Below are 19,023 nucleotides of genomic sequence, written 5' to 3' on the forward strand. Positions count from 1 at the left end.
ATGTCCCATGTTTTTCTTGATCTTCTCAGCACCTGGTAGACAGCATTTCATGTCCCTGCTCAATACTTTGAGGGGTACTGTAACCATAGGACTGGATTTGACCAATGGAACATGAGCAGAAAGTCACCTCTAGGAGGAAGTAATGAGAGCAAATTCCCTTCCCATTACCATAGTGTTCACAGAAGTACATGGAGATGATGTTTCTGTCAGGAGGGAGACACAGAATCCAAAGCAGGCTCCAGGCTCTGAGCTGTCAGCACAGAGCCCAAAGCAGGGCTTGAATTCATGAAACACGAGATCATGACCTGAGCGGAAGTCAGACGCCCAACTGACTGAGTCATCCAGGCACCCCTCCTTTCCTCTTTTTTTTTTTTTTTTAATAAAACCAAGTTGTTAAGGCTATTTTGTGATTGGTATTGGGAACATTAAATAAGAAAATATATAAAGTACATGGTATAGGATCTGGCACATAACAAAAATGCATATGGCTAACTGGAGAAAATGAGAGAAAGGGAGAAGGGAGGGAAGGGAAGGATCCAGAAACAGCATGTATCATTAGCCATCTCCCAGGAAGGCGCTAGAAAAATAGCTTTGGAGGCCACTTAATAAGATCTGACTCAGGACCCTCCACTGGGAAACAAGTGGGTGCCACTAACAAAAGCCAGCTTTTCTCAAATGCTTAAAGAGAGCCCTTCTGTCTCACCAGGCGTAGGCTGGTGGTGCCTCATCCTGAAATCCCACATCTCACCCAAAACTGTCCTCTTACGCTGTACAATGTGCACATCTGATAAGCAGACTAGACTGAAAAGCGCCTTTCTAGCAAATCTCTCATGAGCTCCTCGTGCTCTTTGTAGGTCATCCTGGAAGGCCTATGAGCAAACATCTATTGCCAGCAGAACCATCTTATTTTTGATGAGGCTTTTGCAAAATCTACAATTGTAATTTGCTCAGCCCCCATTCCCAAGCAACTTCCTTCACTGCAATTTCTGAGACTCCAGGCTGAATAAGAGCTCTTGACTGATGTTTATCTAAATCCCTGCAATCTATAACCAAAGTTGACCTCTCTTTCTTACAGGAATGAGGTAGGATGGATGAGGATTAGGGAGGGAAGGAAGTAAAATACAAACAAAAAATCAAATACCACCAACCTTTGATGACTTTATCTCATTCTGACAGTCTTTCCCAATTCCCTCATTGATGGAGAGCTAAGAGGAGGGAATTCTAACGGCAACCCTGCGTGGGTCATTAAGACCCACAATGTGCACCGAAAGGGATTAGAACCAGCAAAACTTGACATCGCTTCCTGAGTTTCGGGGGTAACTCAGGAGTGAATTACGTTGACTCTTCATGTTTCTACAGAATCTGACAATTTCATAAAGTTTTATGTCCATTCATGTCCATCTGATTAGGAAACGGATTCCTAATCCAGAGCTCTCCCCAGGTGCCACCCAGGTTCTTAAAATAACCTCTACCCATCCTGGGACTAAATTCTGCTGTGACTTGAGTATGAACTCTACTTCTTCCTCTCTCACTTGAGGTCTGTCCTCCTAACCTTTCATTTCTCACTCCTTCCCACTTCCCCACCTTTCATCTCTGCTTTGTCTCTGTGACTACTTCTCATTGTCACTCTTTTCCTATCTCTAACTTTCTGTGTGGTCTCTTAGCGTGTGCCGCACAAAATCTTCACACACAGTGGAAAACTCCCAAGCTTTTCAGGGTCCTAAGCATCCCCACATGCTCATCTCTCAGGGACAGGCTGCAGCCTAAACATGGCAACCTGAGAAGGTGGTCAGAAAAGGAATCAAGTTCCTGCAGAATCATGTACACGGGGGTGGCTCCTGCCTAAAGTCCATCCGTCATTAAGAATCCGGCATCCCCTGGGGCACCTGAGTGGCTCAGTTGGTTAAAGCATCCAACTTTGGCTCAGGTCATGCTCTCACAGTTTGGGAGTTCAAGCCCCATGTTGGGCTCTGTGCTGACAGCTCAGAGCCTGAAGCCTGCTTCGGATGATGTGTCTCCCTCTCTCTTTGCCCCTCCCTGGCTCGTGCTCTGTCTGTTTCTGTCTCTGTCTCTTTGTCTGTCTGTCTCTCTCTCAAAAATAAGTAAACATAAAAAAAAAAAAAGAATCTGGCTTCCCCCAATGGCACCTGAGTCCTCCCTCTGTGTTGACCACATGCTATTAAAGGGATACGAGGAAGTGACAGACATCCCTTACAACAGAACCAGAAGCCAGAGAACATTGGTTTGAGAGTCAGAAACTCTAACCTTGAGTCTCAAACGGGCCCCAGATCATGGCGAGCCCTGGAAAAGTTGTATCGTTTGCTGGGTCTCAGTTTCTCTACGTGTGCAACAAGGGGTTAGGTCTAATCGTTAAGGTCTTGTGCAGTGTAGAGACTTGAAATGGGAGGCCTTTCGTACACCAGAAATCCAGGTTGCTTTTCCAGAGATTCGATGGAGGAAATGAGAATGCACATCTGTCCTCTGTCAGCAGTTGCTAGGTGTGAGGATCGAGGTAGGGGCAGGGAGGAGAATGAAGCAGAGTGGTGCCTGTCATGCAGGAGACTCTAGCTGGTAGACAGTTTGAAATCCCAGGCCAGGCGGTTGTCAGGAAATGAGGCATATGGCAGGACGGCTGGTGGGGTGCCTGCTGGCTACTCTGAAGGGCTGGACCGAAGATTACTTGGAGGAGGGAGAAAAGGAACGGGGGATGAGGTGAGAAATGACAACTGCCTTTGATATTGAAAAATTTGCAGGCCTGCCTTCTGGAACTTGGAGGACAGAGAAGCCACTGCCTCCCCCCTGTCTGAGGCTCAGTAAGGGAGCCTTGAAAGAGATAAATTTAGACTCATCAGGAGCCACTCAGCTTCCCACTGTGGGAAGTCAACTGCCTTACCATGTGCCTCCGAGAGGTGACATGGTCTAAGGATGGAAATAATTGTAAAAAAAAAGTTTAACTGAAGCCAAGGATAAGAGAGTTTATGTGAAATGGGCGAATCAAATACAATGGTAGTCTGGGGAGTTCCCTAAATCTTGAGGCTGTTGTCAAAAGAGAAAGTGTGGTCTATTCACTACACTCCTTTCAATGAGCAAATCAGGGCAGACATAGACCCTGGCTATTCAGAAACAACTCAAGATTGAAGGGTTGGAAACAATGAGCAGTGTTTGAGGCGGAATGAGGATTCCGGATGGGGCTAAAATGCTGTCAGAGCCTGGAGACTCCCAGGCTCAGCCTTTACAGCAACATGTTCTCTCTTAATGATCAGTTTGTTGGTAGTAAAAAGGCCAGCATGTTGGGATCTGACCTGAGGTCATGAGCTAGCTTTGCAGTGACTTGTTTTGTGACCTTGCCCAAGTCCCTTCTCCATATGTAAATGAGATCTGGGATTCCATGGAGGTTCTTTGGGATCTAGCATCTTACTATCCAGTTTGGGTCCTTCTTTTGCACCCAAAGCTAATCTCCACACAAGAGAATGAGAATTAGTACATTTGATCACTTAGCCAGCCAGTCTGATAGCTGCTGTGAGAAATCGAGCTACATAAAACATACAATGGGTCCATCACAGTGGCTGGAAAGTGATGAGATGACTATGCTTGTCATGGGTGGGACCAGGATTTGGAGCCGGGTCTATGTGGAGACCTGTTCTGCTGAGTCCCCACCCCTGCTTATCTGTATCTGTCCATCTGCAGACTCGTTCCTCGACCAGAAAATGCCCTTCCAACTCTTATCCCTCCCAAGAAGTACTTTTCTTTGCTATCACTTCAAACCCCAATTCATAAGCCTCATCCTCTGAGAAACCCCTTATCGTTCCTTCTAATTCTTCTCAAAAGGCTTCACAAAGAAATTCTTTGAAAACTACTGGAATACCGCTTTGCAAATTAAATATTCATATATTTTTGTCAATTGTGTATGTCATTGTGCGAGCTTGTAAATTCCCTTCTCAAAAAACAAGGGACACTTTCTTTCTTTTGGATACCACACAGCATTATTTTACCTATCAGGGTGCTCAAAACAGAAGTTTCATAAAGTATTAAAACTACAGAAAGTTAGCATTGTGAGTCCCAGTATTGAGTAGTTCATTTGAATTATCCTTAAGTCTCTCAGATTTTTCCAACAAAGTAGCATTCAGCTGCTGTTCGAGCCTCTGCATAGTAGAAAGGAAACTTCACTGGGATTTGAAGGACTCAACTCTGCTACCAAATTGCTGTGTGGCTACCAGTCACTCCTATTACCCTTAAGTCATCCCTTGCTTGACCTTCTCTTCTGGCTGCAACTGCTCACTGGCCATTGGGCATTATGCCTTTCAACTAAATATCTTCCAATATCCCCCTTTCTCTCCTAACTGTTCCCATTATCCTGGTTGAAGCCACCAACACTCTTACGTGACTTCCAAAATATACCCCCAACTAAGCCCCCATTTCACACTTTCCCATGTCACCCTCATTGCAACCTACCTCCCATGCAGTCACTATGAGGTTGAACAATGTAATACAACCACTCTTTTAACCCTTTATGAGTTCTCCCATTTACTATTAGAATAAAGACTTGGCCAGCAAGACCCCCATGATCTGCCACTACGTGCTGCTCTGGCTTCACCTCCCACAACTCTTCCCTTACTTTCTCAGCCAAAACCACACCAGACTTCTTCCTATCTTAAAGCCAAAGGCGTTTTTTTTTTTCCTTCTTAGAACATCTGTCTCTGCTTGAAATCTTTCCCAATGCTAACTCTCACTCATTTTCCAGGTATTAGTTAAATAACACTTCATCTGAAAAGTAGACTCCCAAGTCTTATTATTGGTTTCTAATCCAATAGATGCACACCCACTATTCTGCTCCAACTAAATTAGAGCCTGCTGTTAATTGCTATCTTGGAACACTGTATCTTTATTCAACAGTACTTACCACAAATTAAATAAGTACATAAGATTACAAACACACACACACACACACACACACACACGTATGCCCACACACTACACCTAGACACCAGAGGATCTCAAGCCACTTTTATCTTACTTTTCATTGTATCTCAAGTAACCAGCATGGTACTTGGAAAACAGTAGGTTCTCAAGCAGCTGTGATAACTACACAGGTGAATGGTTTTAGGGGGTTCACATTTCCATGCTTGTTCTACAAACCGGGAAGTGACAAGGTATACTGGATGAAAAGACAAGAGCAAGACTTTGGAGTCAGCCAGATTTACACCTGATTCTTTGCTCTGCCTCTCACTGGTGACCTTGGGAGAGTCACTTTACCTCTCCAGTGTTGACATATCAGCTGCAAAATGGAGGCTATGGTGCCTCCCAGGGTGTTAATAATGAAGCTAAAATGGTATTATCCTGGCTCTCTCACTTCCTAGAAGGGATATCAGGGAGAATCACTTAACATTTCCATTTTTCTTCTGTATAAAGGGGATGAAAATAGACCCTGCTTCTCAGGGCCATTGTGAGGATCACATAAATTAATAGATGGTTAATAGATGGCAAGTGCTTAGAATGCCCTCAGCATGTGCTGAGTTAATATCATCACCACCATCATCATCACTACTGTTATTATTATTAATACTAAACATACTTGGTAAAGAGTTTGACATGGAGAATTTCTTAATAAATAGTGGTCATGATTACCACTCCTACTATAACCACTACTATTATTAATTAGATGATGGAATGGGGATGATAATGATTATAATGGTGATATTTCTTCCCAATTCTGACTTTTGTTGACATGACCTCAAAATGCTAGGGTGAACCCTGCCCTGTGATAATATCCTATTACATTTTCATGCAAAACTGTCTAAAAGTACTGTTTTTTTAAAAAAGATAATAATTCTTTATACATAGAACAATGCTTCTCATTCTACCATCTTTTGATTCTTCAGATTGTGAGACACGATAAATCCTGCTTCTTCAAATCTCTCAGGGAGGCTTTCATAATGACGCTGCATGTCTAATCTTCATATAATTTGGCCAACTCAATCCTCATTCTGTTTGCTCTTATATGAGAATGGTCTTATCTTTTAATTTCATAGGTACCTCTATATTTATTAACAGAGAAAGAGGTCTTTGACGTTTTGTTGAGCAAAAAACAGCAATTTCTAAACAGCTTTACTGAGATTTAGTGTGTGTGTGTGTGTGTGTGTGTGTGTGTGTAGATAGAGAGAGGGAGAGAGGAGTTTTAAGAATGTTCAAGAAAATGTTAATTCTGGATATTTCTGGGTGATGGGAATTTTATTTTCTACTTCATTAAATGTCTTTATTTTTTAACTGCCTGAATAGCCTACATAGGATACTTATTTTTTAATAGACTGAAAGATTAATTTAAACATTTTAAAATTCCATTAACTGTACTTATAGTATGATTTAAGGCTGAATTAAAAATATGTGGATAGAGTTAGAAAAATGGAAGGGCAGGATAAATAAAGGCTAGGTCAGTGGAAAAGGAACCTCATGGAATGAATTTTGCTAACTTGTAACACTTCATTGGATAGGTATCAATAAGCCTACAAAGATACTGGCCAGTCTAACAAAGCTCAATTCCATGGTGCCCATGGCTTCCGCCCCCTGCCCAGATTTTGGGTCAGTGATCCAACCAGTGAAGTGCGAGTATCTGCCCATACCTAAAGGTCATCTGGAAGACTTGGCCTTGGTTCACATGCTGGGTCCGGTTGTTGTAACCATGTAGCATCTCTCCAAAGAGGGTGTCGTTGAATTTGGAGTCGGGTTTGAGGCATTTGGGGCCCTCGCAGACATCTGAGAGCATTAGGCAGGATTTTCCATCAGGAGCCAGCTTGTATTCCTCCACACAACTGCACAATAAAACAGAGCCGAGAGTTAGCTCCGCATGCTGGATGCCCCCATTGTGGATGACCTAAAACCAAGGCCTCCTTTGCCTGCAAAACAGGTCAGAGTTTAGGAATAGAGACAGCTATTCTGGCTGGAATCTATCTAGGGCACAGGTGTCTAGAGAGAAGCACATTAATCCTGCAAATTGGTAAATTCAGGGAAAGTCATTTGTGACATTTTGGAGGAGTCGAGGGGGAAACCAGAGTGCACATCTACGCACAAAGCAAATTTAAAAACTGTTTTCCATGAACACACAGACTTTAAAGAGCATGACAGACCAATTCGCAGGGAATTATCAACTAGTTCCTCAAACCAGAATCTATTCCCAGTGTATCTGTCGACCAAGGTTGAAGACTGTAGCAAAAACAAGGTTGTTATTGCCCTTGTAACTCAGAGGTGATCCTTCCAGGACCACGGACAGCTTACTGCAGCCGCTGCTTCTGCTCAATTAGCAATATACCTAGTCTCTGTTGACCTCTAACTACCCAATCCTAACAGCAGAAGGGCCTTTGACATGCCTTTGAGTCAGGGACTAAACCAGTCCTCCTCTGTGGACTAAATAGGCATCTGAATGGGGTGTGGAAATAATATTTGCAATCTGGGGATGTTTGTAGTGAAAAAGGAATCTCTTAGGCATGGGGAAGAGGAGGAAACAGAGGTCTCAGCTCCTGAAAAATCAATCCAGAAATGGGAACTCTTTTAGTCTTTACATGTTCATGGCCTTTAGCTATGCACTGGGAAAAGGGTGCACATAAGAGATAAGACACACAAGAGAATAGGCTGCTCAACTGAAAAAACTTGTATAAATATCATCTTTGCTTCTTTGGACCTATGTGAACCCCAGCAAGTCATTTAACTTCTTTGATCTTCAATTTCCTCATCTGTAGAATGGGGTAGAAACTCCTACCCTATATTAATTCATTAGGCTGCTATAACATCCTTGGATACATTGGCTGCAAAAAGAGGAATTGAAAGGTACTTCGCAAAATAATTACAGTAATGATGGAAATGGTGGTGTTTATTGAGCATACACTTTCCATGGAAATTTCATATATTTCTATTTTTAAATGTTTCTTTTTGAGAGAGAGAAAGAGAGAACACAAGCCGGAGAGAGTTAGAGAGAGAATCCCAAGCAAGCTCCATGCTAAGCCTACTGTCAGCACAGAGCCCGACGCAGGGCTCTACCCCATGACACTGAGATCATGACCCGAGCTGAAATCAAGAGTTGGGCACTTAACTGACTGAGCCACCCAGGTGCCTCTTGTATATTTATTTTCTGGCCATGAAACAAGTTAATTTCATCATTCCTGCTTTACCCAGAATCAAAATGAGGAGACAAGTAAAGCAGGTCACACTGTAAGCAAGGGGCAAAGTGGCATTCAAATTTGAGTCTGTTTAGCAACAAAGGGACCTTTTTCTACTCTTGTCTTCTCCGAATCCAGTTGTTTCTACTTGCATGACATGACCCTGGGTAAGGCTGTGCCAGTTAGAGGCAGTAGAAAGCAGGAAAGCTCTTATTTGTGAAAATCTATTGACTCTGACTGCAGAGAGACTCAGAAACTCATACAGAAGAAGGGAGAGGCTCTATGCGATGGTTTGGGAAGAAAATATTCCTAGGTTGAAAGAACCAGTAGCTGATGCCAGACACGTGGAACTCAACTGAAGGCAGGAAGCAAATAGGAAGAGCTGAAACGCTGACTCAAGATCACTCTAGTGAAAAGCCAGGAATGTCTCCTGCATAAAGCAAGCTGTCACTCTTCCCTTGTTCTCTTATCACCTCTAGTGTGTTGAACAGATGCACCAACTGTCCTTCCTACATGCTTCTGCCCAAGTACAGCAGAAGGTTGTTGGAAGAAGGCCTGTCCTGGTGCCTTCATCAAGTCTATCCCCTCTTCTTTTTGCATTTGTTAAATGTAAGTAACTCTCCCTTGATAAAGGTGGAGTACACATGACATGAGTTACATGAATGCACAGAGTATATGGTAAGTTCCTAATGAAGTCTAGTTCCAGCCATCTATTCCCAGGAGGTTCCAAGCAAATATGAGAAATGGTTTACTGGAGTAGAGCTTCCTCTCTTTATACACACACACAGACACACACACACACGCACACACGCATGCACCTGTGAATAAATATACTCTTGTTATAAATGATTAAACATTATCAAAGTCTATAGAGTTCCTCATTTCCACTCCTCACATATTTTTACTTAATATAAGTAGTCATCATTGTTAACTATTATGTATTCTTCTAGGTTTTTAAAAATACATTTATAAATACAATATTACGCATATAATAATTATATATATATAAATTTTTCATAATAAACTCGTAAGTACACCATACATTGTTATAAGATATGCATTTGTACTTAATACTATTTCTTAGACATCTTTTCAAACCAGTATTCATATAGATCTTTCTGATGGTTATTTGGCATTGCACGGTATAAATGTACCATAATGCCTTTAGCTAATCTTTATTAATGAGCATTTTGGTTGTTTATAGCTGTTTATTATTGCAAATGGTATCATAATGAAGATCTTTGTACATATATCATTCTGTACATGTATGTGTTTCTACTAAAAAAAATCTTAGAAAAAGGATTGCTGGGTCAGTGGTTTATGAATTTAAAAATTTTGGTAGATTTAATAATGGCTGTCTGTTGGGGCTCTACCAGTCTACAACCCTATCACTGATGATTGAGAAAGCCCATTTCCCCATAACTTTTATGTTCATTATCACCAATATGGGATTGGAAAAAAACTCATTTTTGTTTTGATTGGCATTTCCCTGATTACTGCTGAGGTTCCCCACCTTTTGATGTCATGGCCATGTGTATTTCTCCTTCTATAGGTTGTCCATCCATGTGCTTTAACCATTTTCCTATTGTGATTCTTGTCTTTCTCCTTATTGGCTTATGTATGCTTTGCATATTTTCTGGAGTTCTCCTTCTCCTTCCATACATATTGAAATTTTCTTTCACTCTGTACTTGTGTTTTAACCTTACTTTTGATATCTTATAACCTCTCTATCCTGGTCCTTAACTGCTTCTGAATTTGGTTCAATGCTTAGGAAGCGACAGATGATAAAACACATTTCTATATATTATTCTAGTATTTATATAGGTTTTTAAAAATCGTTGGTTGTTTAATCTGTATGGATTTAATTTTGTACATGATGTGAGTGGTTATTTTAACTTCATTATTTTCAAAATGAGTAACCATTACCTGAAGGGTCCATCTGTTCACTAACTAATGTAAAATACTATTTTGTCATATACTAAATCACTATGTATGCCATGTATACATGGTTGGAATTTTTCCTATTTAGCTGTCTGTATTTTCCTGCAATAATTCTATACTACTTGAGGGGTTCCTGGGCGGCTCAGTCAGTTGAGCATCCAACATCAGCTCAGGTCATGATCTCAGGGTTCATGAGTTTGAACTCCGCATCAAGCTCTCGGCTGTCAGGGCAGAGCCTGCTTTGGATCCTTGGTCTCCCTCTCTCTTTGCCTCTGTCTCTGTCTCTGTCTCTGTCTCTCTCTCTCTCCCTTTCCCTCTCTCAGAAATAGAAAAAAACATGAAAAAGATTATATACTACTTGAATTACTGTAGCTTTGAGGCGTGGTCTGGATATAGTCAAGTAAGTCTCCTCCCCATTGTAAACACTAATTTTCTATCTCGAAACTTCCTCACTCGTCTTATTATTTTCCCATTCAAATGAATTTTAATTTTGATTGTCAAATTCCACATAAAACCCTAGTAGAATTTGGGGTGATATCACATTGAGTTTGTAGACCAATGTGGGGGGAATTTAAAAAAAAATGTCCCCCTGTAAGAAATACATATTGAGACTCAACTCTATGTTGGGCACCACCACCAACTGTGGCAGAGACAATGTCTTCCGTTCGCCACACTGGGTCCTCTTTCTGGAGGTGTACCATAGACTGTGCAACCAAGCTTCCCCTGCAGGTGGGCCAGAGGGGCCACGTGACGGGATTCTGAATGATGGAATCTGTGCTGACGTGATGCAAGCTGCTGCCAGACTCAGACCTTGAAAACATCCTGTCTGATTCTCAAGCCCCCTCTTCTCTTGCTATGGCAAGTTTGGAGAGCATGTGGTCGAAATGCATACTTGCAGTTGGAGAAGTTCACCTCAATCACAATGGATCTTGCATGAAAAGTGTATAATAAACTTTTGTGTACACGTCTCCGGCTTGGGAGGCTTCATTTGTTACAGCAACACAGCTGATCTTATCCTAGGATCTTTACAGTTGTGAGTTTTCTAATTCAGAAATAGTTTCCATCTCCATTTATTAAGTGTTCCTTTACTGTTTTTTAATTTTTTTATTATTTTTTGTAGACACTGTTTTCCTGTTATTTAGATTTTTAAAGGCTCCAAAACCAGTGTGGCTCAAACACCTTTTATTACAATCAAAACTTAATGTTTTATATGAAATATAATTTCTTGTCAAATTGGCTTCCATACAACACCCAGTGCTCATCCCAACAGGTGCCCTCCTCAATGCCCATCACCCACTTTCCCCTCTCCCCCACCCCCATCAACCTTCAGTTCGTTCTCAGTATTTAGGAGTCTCTTATGGTTTGCCTCCCTCCCTTTCTGGTTTATATATTAAGCGTTCCTTTAAAGCCTTCTCTGAAGTTTTAGACTTCTGGTTTTAAGAGTCTTCTCGGGGCTTATTCTTAGGTATGGGTACAATATGCAGGGTTCTACAGGTTACAGACATACATTTTAGATGCAGATCACCAGGGGCCAAATCCTGATTTTGTCTCCCATTAGCTGTGTGGCCTTGGACAAATTCTTAGCCTCTCTGTACTTGCTCTGCTTACCTATAAAGAAGTACTCACCTCAAAGAGCCACTGTGAAGATTAAATGAGTTATGTCTGGAATTCGGTGTACCCAAACTTACAGTCAGTGGTCGCTGCTATTATTACATCCTTTTCCACTACAGAAGTAGGATCAGGTTTTCACTTAGGTTTTCCCTTGTATTTTCTAGTAGAAACTGCTGATATTGAGGAAAGCTATTACTGATTTCTGTAAGTTGATTTTTCACCGTACCACATAAGGAGCTCATCAGTTCTAATACATGTACCAGATTTTTCTAAATGGATGAGTATATATTTGCCTCGTTTGGGCATTAGAACTATGCTAGGATTTTGGAATAAATTAGAAAACAGCCATTTTATTTTCTTTCTCTGGTTCAGTTTATATAAGAGAGTGGTTATGCATTCCTTAATGATTTGATAGGACCTGCCTATAAAACCCATGAGCTCATGACTTCTTTTCAATTGTAGATATTTAGCTCTCTGATCATTTTATTTTATGTTATCTGTCTGTTTAGATTTTCTACACCATCATGAGTGAAACTTGGTAATTTATATTTTCCAAGAAAATAATGCATTTTATCAAGACTTGCAAATTTATTGGTATAAAGTTGTACACAGTTTTCTCATTAAATTTGCTTTATCTTCTGTGCTTCTATGGGTTTGTCTCTAGCTCATTCCTAATGTCCTTGTGTTCTCTCTCCCTCTCTGATTTCAAAAGGCTTTTGCATTTTATTGTTGAGGCTCCTTTTTTTCTCCTATTTCATTTATTTCAGCTTTTATTTGTATTAATTCCTTCCTGCTGCTTTCTTTGACTTTGTTTTATAATTCTTTTTCTGGCTTCTTGATTTGAATGCTTATTTGTTTATTTTCAATCTGTCTTGCTTCTGAGTACATGACACGGAGCTCTGACTGCTTTGCCCATGTTCCATGAATGTGAATATACAGTCTGCCTGCTCCTACTCATTTCTAAGGACGTGGTCATTTAAGTTTGATTTTTCTCCTTACTCAAGTGTTACTTAGGAGGTTTAGTTGTTTAAATGTAAAAAAAATTCTCAAGTAGACCGATGCATCTGCTAACTAGACTGCTGTTAATATGTAATATTATTGCATTCTAGTCTGGAATATAGCTTGTATAATTTCTACTTCGGTGAATTTACTGAGATTTCATGCTCCCTTACTTAAGGGAGACACAGGTGTGGAGCTCAGAGTTTGTATCAAATTAAACCTGGGTTCAAAGGGAAGCTATGCTCCTGATCAGCCATATGACCCTGATACAATCTATTAACTTCTGTAGGCCTCAGTGACACAATCTATTAAATGGGGATAAAAGTTATCCTTACCACAGAGCTTATGTGAGAAATGACATAACTTACCTAAAGGACAAAATAGTCTCTGTCGTGTAACAGACAACGTGAAACATACGGTGCCATTGCAACACTGCTCTTGATAAATGATACATCCATACATATAGCATTCATGTATTTTAAATAGATAAGTGTATACATAATTATTACAGTTCAAGTTAAATATGTACATTATATACATATGTATGCCTGTGTATTTATATTCGTATGCATATACATATACATACACACATATATACATGTACATATATACACATACATACATACACACATACATGCAAAGCTCAGCCCTACAGTTAAGATTCCAGTCTAGTGGAATATTTCCCTATATACAAACTGACCTGCTCCTTATTACAACCTGAATTAGGTAGAATAATGGTGCCCCCAAAATGTCTGTGTCCTAACAACCATAGGTCCTTACAACCTATGGATATGTTACCATACATGGCAAAAGGAACTTTGTAAGTATGATTAAGACTTTCGAGGTGGGAAGATTGTTCTTGATTATCTAGTTGGACTCAATGTAATCAAAAGGGTCCTTATAAGGGGAGCCTGGGTGGCTCAGTTGGTTAAGCATCTGACTTTGGCTCAGGTCATGATCTCACGGTTCATGGGTTTGAGCCCCATGTCAGGCTCTGTGCTGACAGCTTGGATCCTGGACCCTGCTTCAGATTCTGACTGACACTCTCTCTCTCTCTCTCTCTCTCTCTCTCTCTCTCTCATAAATAAATAAATAAATAAATAAACATTAAAAATTTTAAAAAGGGGTGTCTGGGTGGCTCAGTTGGTTAAGCATCTGACTTTGGCTCAGCTCATGATCTCACACTTGGTGAGTTCGAGCCCTGCATCAGGCTCTGCGCTGACAGCTCGGGCCCTGGAGCCTACTTTGGATTCTGTCTCTCTCTCTCTCTCAAAAATAAATACACATTAAAAAACATTTTTTAAAAGGGGGTCCTTATAAGAGCATAAGAAGTAGACAAATGTGTCAGAGTCAGAGAAGGAGATATAGTGTGGAATCAGAGGAGAGACAGATAGAAACAGACTGTTCTTCTGGCCTTAAGAATCTTGCTGATGCCTCAGTTTTAGAAATTGTGACCTCCACAGGTGTAAATAATAAATCTGTGAGGTTTTAAGCCGCTACGTTTGTGGCAATTCATCATCAAAGCATTAGGAAACTAAAGGAAGACCGTAGCAGGGAGGCATTGCTCATGTTCAGATGAGAAAACCGGTAAGTGACTTGCCCATGGAGATACACCTTGTTTACCGTGGTGCTAGGAAGCAGACCTGGGAGTTCATATTTCAAAGCATGTGTATGAGTGTGTGTGTGCCACGTGTGTGTGTGTGTGTGTGTGTGTGTGTGTGTGTGAAAGAGAAATTTTAGCCTGTAGTTTCATGGTTATTTATTTATTTATTTTTGTCTGGGGGTAGGAAAGGATTGTGGCTCAACAGGAGAGGAAGGAGGGGAGATAAAAGGTTTGGGGTATGCTTAGTAAGACACTTAGACATGCGGGGAGGGGAAAAAAACAGAGACTCATAAAAACATAGGGACTCAGAGGTAAATGATCCTCTGAGTTTTGAAACATGAGAAACTCTCTCCCCCAAGCCACCTCAGGGCACAAGATGGATGATTTATGCAAAGGTCTGTTTAGTTGTTGGTTTTTTTTTTTCCATGCGACATAATTATACAGTTTCTTTAGAACATTCTGTCGTCTGGGAGATTTTCTTACAGAAATTCTAAAGAGTGTAGGCTCACAGGAAACCAGCCAAGATCTGCATGGAACTATATTTATACATATGCCAAAATGAAAACCATAAAATAAGTACAAAGATACAAACTGGGCATTTTAGCTGTAGGCAATGAATGTGTTACCCTTAACACACCTATCACATTATAGAGAATACTAGAACTAGATGGGCCTTTAGAGATTGTACCATAAAACCTATACGTGTTTAGCCAAGAGCATGTTTTATTTAATCCCTACAGCAACATCACGAGATGGGGAGTTTCATTCCAACACAGCCACCAAGGACCTCGAGGCTGGCACTTTAAAATTCCACAACCAAGATCATACCAGCACTTTGGAAAAACCAGTACCTTGACCTGGATCTTCTTACTCCACATCTAGTACTCATTTCATTTCAGCACAAATGACTATTTCCAATCTGCTTGTCTTTCAAAAGAGGAATCTGGGACCTTAGAGAGGGATGGCATTTACACAGATTCTCCAAGCAGGGTGTTTATTTATTCATGTATTTACTTGCTCAGTTATTCATTCATTCCTCAACGGTTTGTGGAGCCTATAAGATTATAGATGGCAATGCACAGACTAGAAATTTTTTCTTTAAATGGCAAAAAGAATCAGATCCTGGGGGAGTGGGGCGGGGAATGTAAAAACATAGAACATGTAAGGTCAGAAGAGCTCAAGGAACGGCATACAACACTGACTTGGACCAATGTCAGGGCTGAATCTGAGTATCCCACCACAAGACAAGACCGTAGCAGGTGCCGTCCAGCTTTACTGAATCAGACACCCGTAATGAATCCCATCCTGGGGGCTGTCTGGACCATGACTTTCTGTGGCCTAGAAGGTAAGGTCCTGAGCCACAGGAACCCTACAATCCAATATCATGGGGGCCTTTCTCATGAAGGCCCTTGGGACTGTCTCAACATTAACCAAAATAAAGATTAGTAAAACTGTTTTCAGGGTGGTCTCTGTCTGAAGGTTTCACTCAAGATTTAGTTTCCAGAAAAGCCATTTTGAATGTAAGGTACCCAAGGGTATTCTTTAGAAAAGAAGGAAAGAAGGAAAGGAAAGGAAAGGAAACAGAATTCCATGGGGGAATTCTGGTTAACTTATATAATGATGTATCTACTCTAAGACCCTCAACACTTGTGAGAAACATTAGCATGTCACCTAACACTAAGAAAAACGTTTTTAAAAAATCTTTCAAAGCATTGATAGTAAAATGCATCCTGATTTCAGAGATGTTCGAAAGCGGAAAATGTGGGCACTTTAGAACAAGTGAATTATGATATATCACCACCGCAGGACTTGTCAGAGCCTTTACTACCCTCAGGTGCACCATGAACCTTAAAGGCAGTTATAGAGTACAATTTCCCATCCACATAGGAATGTAACCACTGAGCTACCCTTTTCTGCCTTTCAGCTGCATATGGGACTCATGTTTCACAGATCCCACAGTGGAAAAATCTCTCTGAATGAATGGATGAACTCTGTGTGCTTCAGTCAACTGTCTGTGAATATGTTTTACACCTGAGCTTTTGCAAAATACTTCAAGCAGCAGGGAGCATAAGGTTGTGATGTCTGCTGAGAACCTGGTATGTGGATGTTCTGTGTTAACTATGGGAGGTAAAATCCCGTTTCTTCGATCAGAAGTCACAGAGGTGAAAATGCAGACCCTAACCTAAAAGTCAGAAACCAAAACAAAACAAGTGGTGAATAAACACATCCCACACCTCTCCAACCAGTTACTGAAAGTCAAAATTAAGATCACTATCTTCAGTCTGGAGGTCAGCGTTTTCCACTCCTAGAGAGGATGTGTGGCTAGACGTGCTCTTTCGGCCCAGATTTTTAAACACATTTTCATTACATTGTTAATAAAATTACATTTACATCCCATTCAAATTTGAAGAGAGACGCTTGGGTTATCTCCTGTCCCAACTTTACCTCCTAAATGGCTGTGAGATCCTTCTGGGTCACGGTTTCCTCCTCTGAAAGATCTGAGAAATACTTGAAACTTCAAAAAATATGAATGACCTTGATCACAATTTCTTATTTAAAAATACAGGGAACAAAAATATATATACAGGGAACATCTCTCTTAGCAAATTATGCCAGGAAAAGGTGTTCACCCCCTGAAACAAACAAAACACAATAAAACAACAAAAAACACAACCTTCCTTTTGTCAAGCCAGGACTACTATATAATCCACCATATGTTTGGGGGGGGGGTTGTTTGTTTTGCCTTTTCTGTTTACTTCAGTTGCCAAGAAGCAAAGAGTTAAATTTATCTCCAGTTGAGTAATGCCCCCATTTCAGGCTCCTGCAACCATTTTCTCTCTCTGTCCTTACACATGGCTCCGGTCAGTCCTAACTTTATATGACATGTTTTTTTTAATAGGTTGGATTTATGTGGATAATATTAAGTCCTTGTCAAAGAATGCACGAAGTACATCATAAACACACATACACAAAAGATACCAACTTGGTTGCTAGGTAACCAAGCAACCTGTAATTGCTTGGGGATGCTCCCTCACCTGTAAAGATTCATTCTGAATGCTTCAGCTCAGTTTCTGATGACCTTCTCAACTTCTCTCAAATTCACCTGCTTCTCTCTACCCTGCTAGTACCTGTTGCTCTATCAACATCAATCAGGACCAAGTGAGGCTCAGCCACCTGTCCTCAGTGTCCCCTCTGTCCCAGAGTACAAACTCAATGCCTATTTGCGTTCTCAGCATCCCATAAAAGGCCAGGTACAGAGTAGGTGCAAGAAATCCTAGATAGATGAATTCCTTGATTCAACGGTTATGGTTTTGAAGAAGTTCTTGGGGCAAACAGTGGGGAGTGACAATGGGGATACCCAGGTGACTACGACCTAGTCCCTGATCATGAAGACGTCACAGTGCAATGAGGTCCACACAGGAAAGCAGGTAAGTCAAAAGAGCAACGGGGTGACCACAGAGAGAAGCACTGGGGTGCTGTGTGATCCCAGAGAAAGATACTTTACTCAGTTGTGTAGACCAGGGGCTGGCTATCAAGGCAGCTGGCAGGAGGTCCAGTCTGCAGGGTGTCCAGATATCACTGGGATAAATTAGAATTCAAAGCTACCAAACAGTCCTTGCAAGAGCGTCTTGTGGGTAGAAATGAAAAAAAATACAAATCAAAATAAAACAAGAAAAAAGGTCCTTTCTTTGCACGCCCTAACCCCACTTGCTAAATCCCGAGCCAATATTTAAGCAGTATCCACTTGAAAGGGCAAGGTATTCTATTACCCAGCTCCAGGGTAACTACACTTCTCACTCCCGCACCCCATGGGGCTCAGAGAAGACTTGTCAGAGAAGGTTATATCCACACTGAGTCTTGATGATGAAACAGAGCTGTCTAAGCTAAATGGCCACAGGCAAGGGGTGGGGATTGGTGGTACAGAGGAGGAGGAGAGGCAGATGGAACAACATTGTCAAAATTCCAGATGTGCAGGCCAAGAAGAGGCCTCATTCAGGACGAGGGACACAACTGGAATTGCAGCTGGAAAGACTGGGCTGGGGACAACTGCTTTAGCCATGTTAAGTGAAGAACATCATTTAACAATTATTATGTGAGCACCTACTAATTGCCAGGCACTGTTCTAGGTGCTGGAGACAGGGTGGTAAAGAAAACCTACAATTCCGTCACCAAGTGATTAAATTAGCTGGCTTTACACCTATTAGACTGGCCATAACTGCCATTCGCTGGGTGCTCACGCGTGCTGGCCTCTGTGCATGCATAATTCCATTCAATCCTCACAATTGCATCTGATTCTACTTAAAAGGAAAGGCTCACAGAAGTTTAGGGACTTGCTTAAGACCACATAGCTAGAAGTGGCCAGAGGCTAGGAATAACAGCAGGTCTGTCTTGACTGAGACTAGAGCCACACAGCCTGGGTTGGAGCCCTAATGCCCCCATGTACCAGCTGTGTGACCTTGGGAAAGTCACAGAGCTATTCTGTGCCTGGTTTTCTTGATGGTAACTGGCGATCATAATAGTACGTCCCTTGTAGAGTTGTTAGGAGAATTAAAAACCAGCTCTTGTAATCGAAGCACTAACCACAGCCATGGCACAGAAGAGGCACTTCATAAAAGTTAGCTGCTGTGACTCACTGGCTGCAGAGAGGTTTACTGAACCTGAGCCTACCCAAGGAACTCAGCAAGGTCACAGAGCTCTGATCCAATCTGGAAGGTCTCCTTG

The 19,023-nt window shown here is 41.3% G+C and overlaps 1 protein-coding gene across 1 annotated transcript in view; it reads right to left on the reverse strand.

The window, feature by feature from the left end:
• The window catches only part of ASTN2 (astrotactin 2), an 873,390-nt gene that overhangs the window by 299,903 nt on the left and 554,464 nt on the right, over positions 1-19,023 (reverse strand). The window contains exon 13 of the mRNA XM_042963755.1: positions 6,618-6,806. Within this exon, the coding sequence (XP_042819689.1) occupies positions 6,618-6,806 (189 nt within the window). The remainder of the gene's footprint in view (positions 1-6,617; positions 6,807-19,023) is intronic.

This window comes from Panthera tigris, chromosome D4 (genome assembly GCF_018350195.1).
Source record: "Panthera tigris isolate Pti1 chromosome D4, P.tigris_Pti1_mat1.1, whole genome shotgun sequence".
Classification (NCBI taxonomy): Eukaryota; Metazoa; Chordata; class Mammalia; order Carnivora; family Felidae; genus Panthera; species Panthera tigris.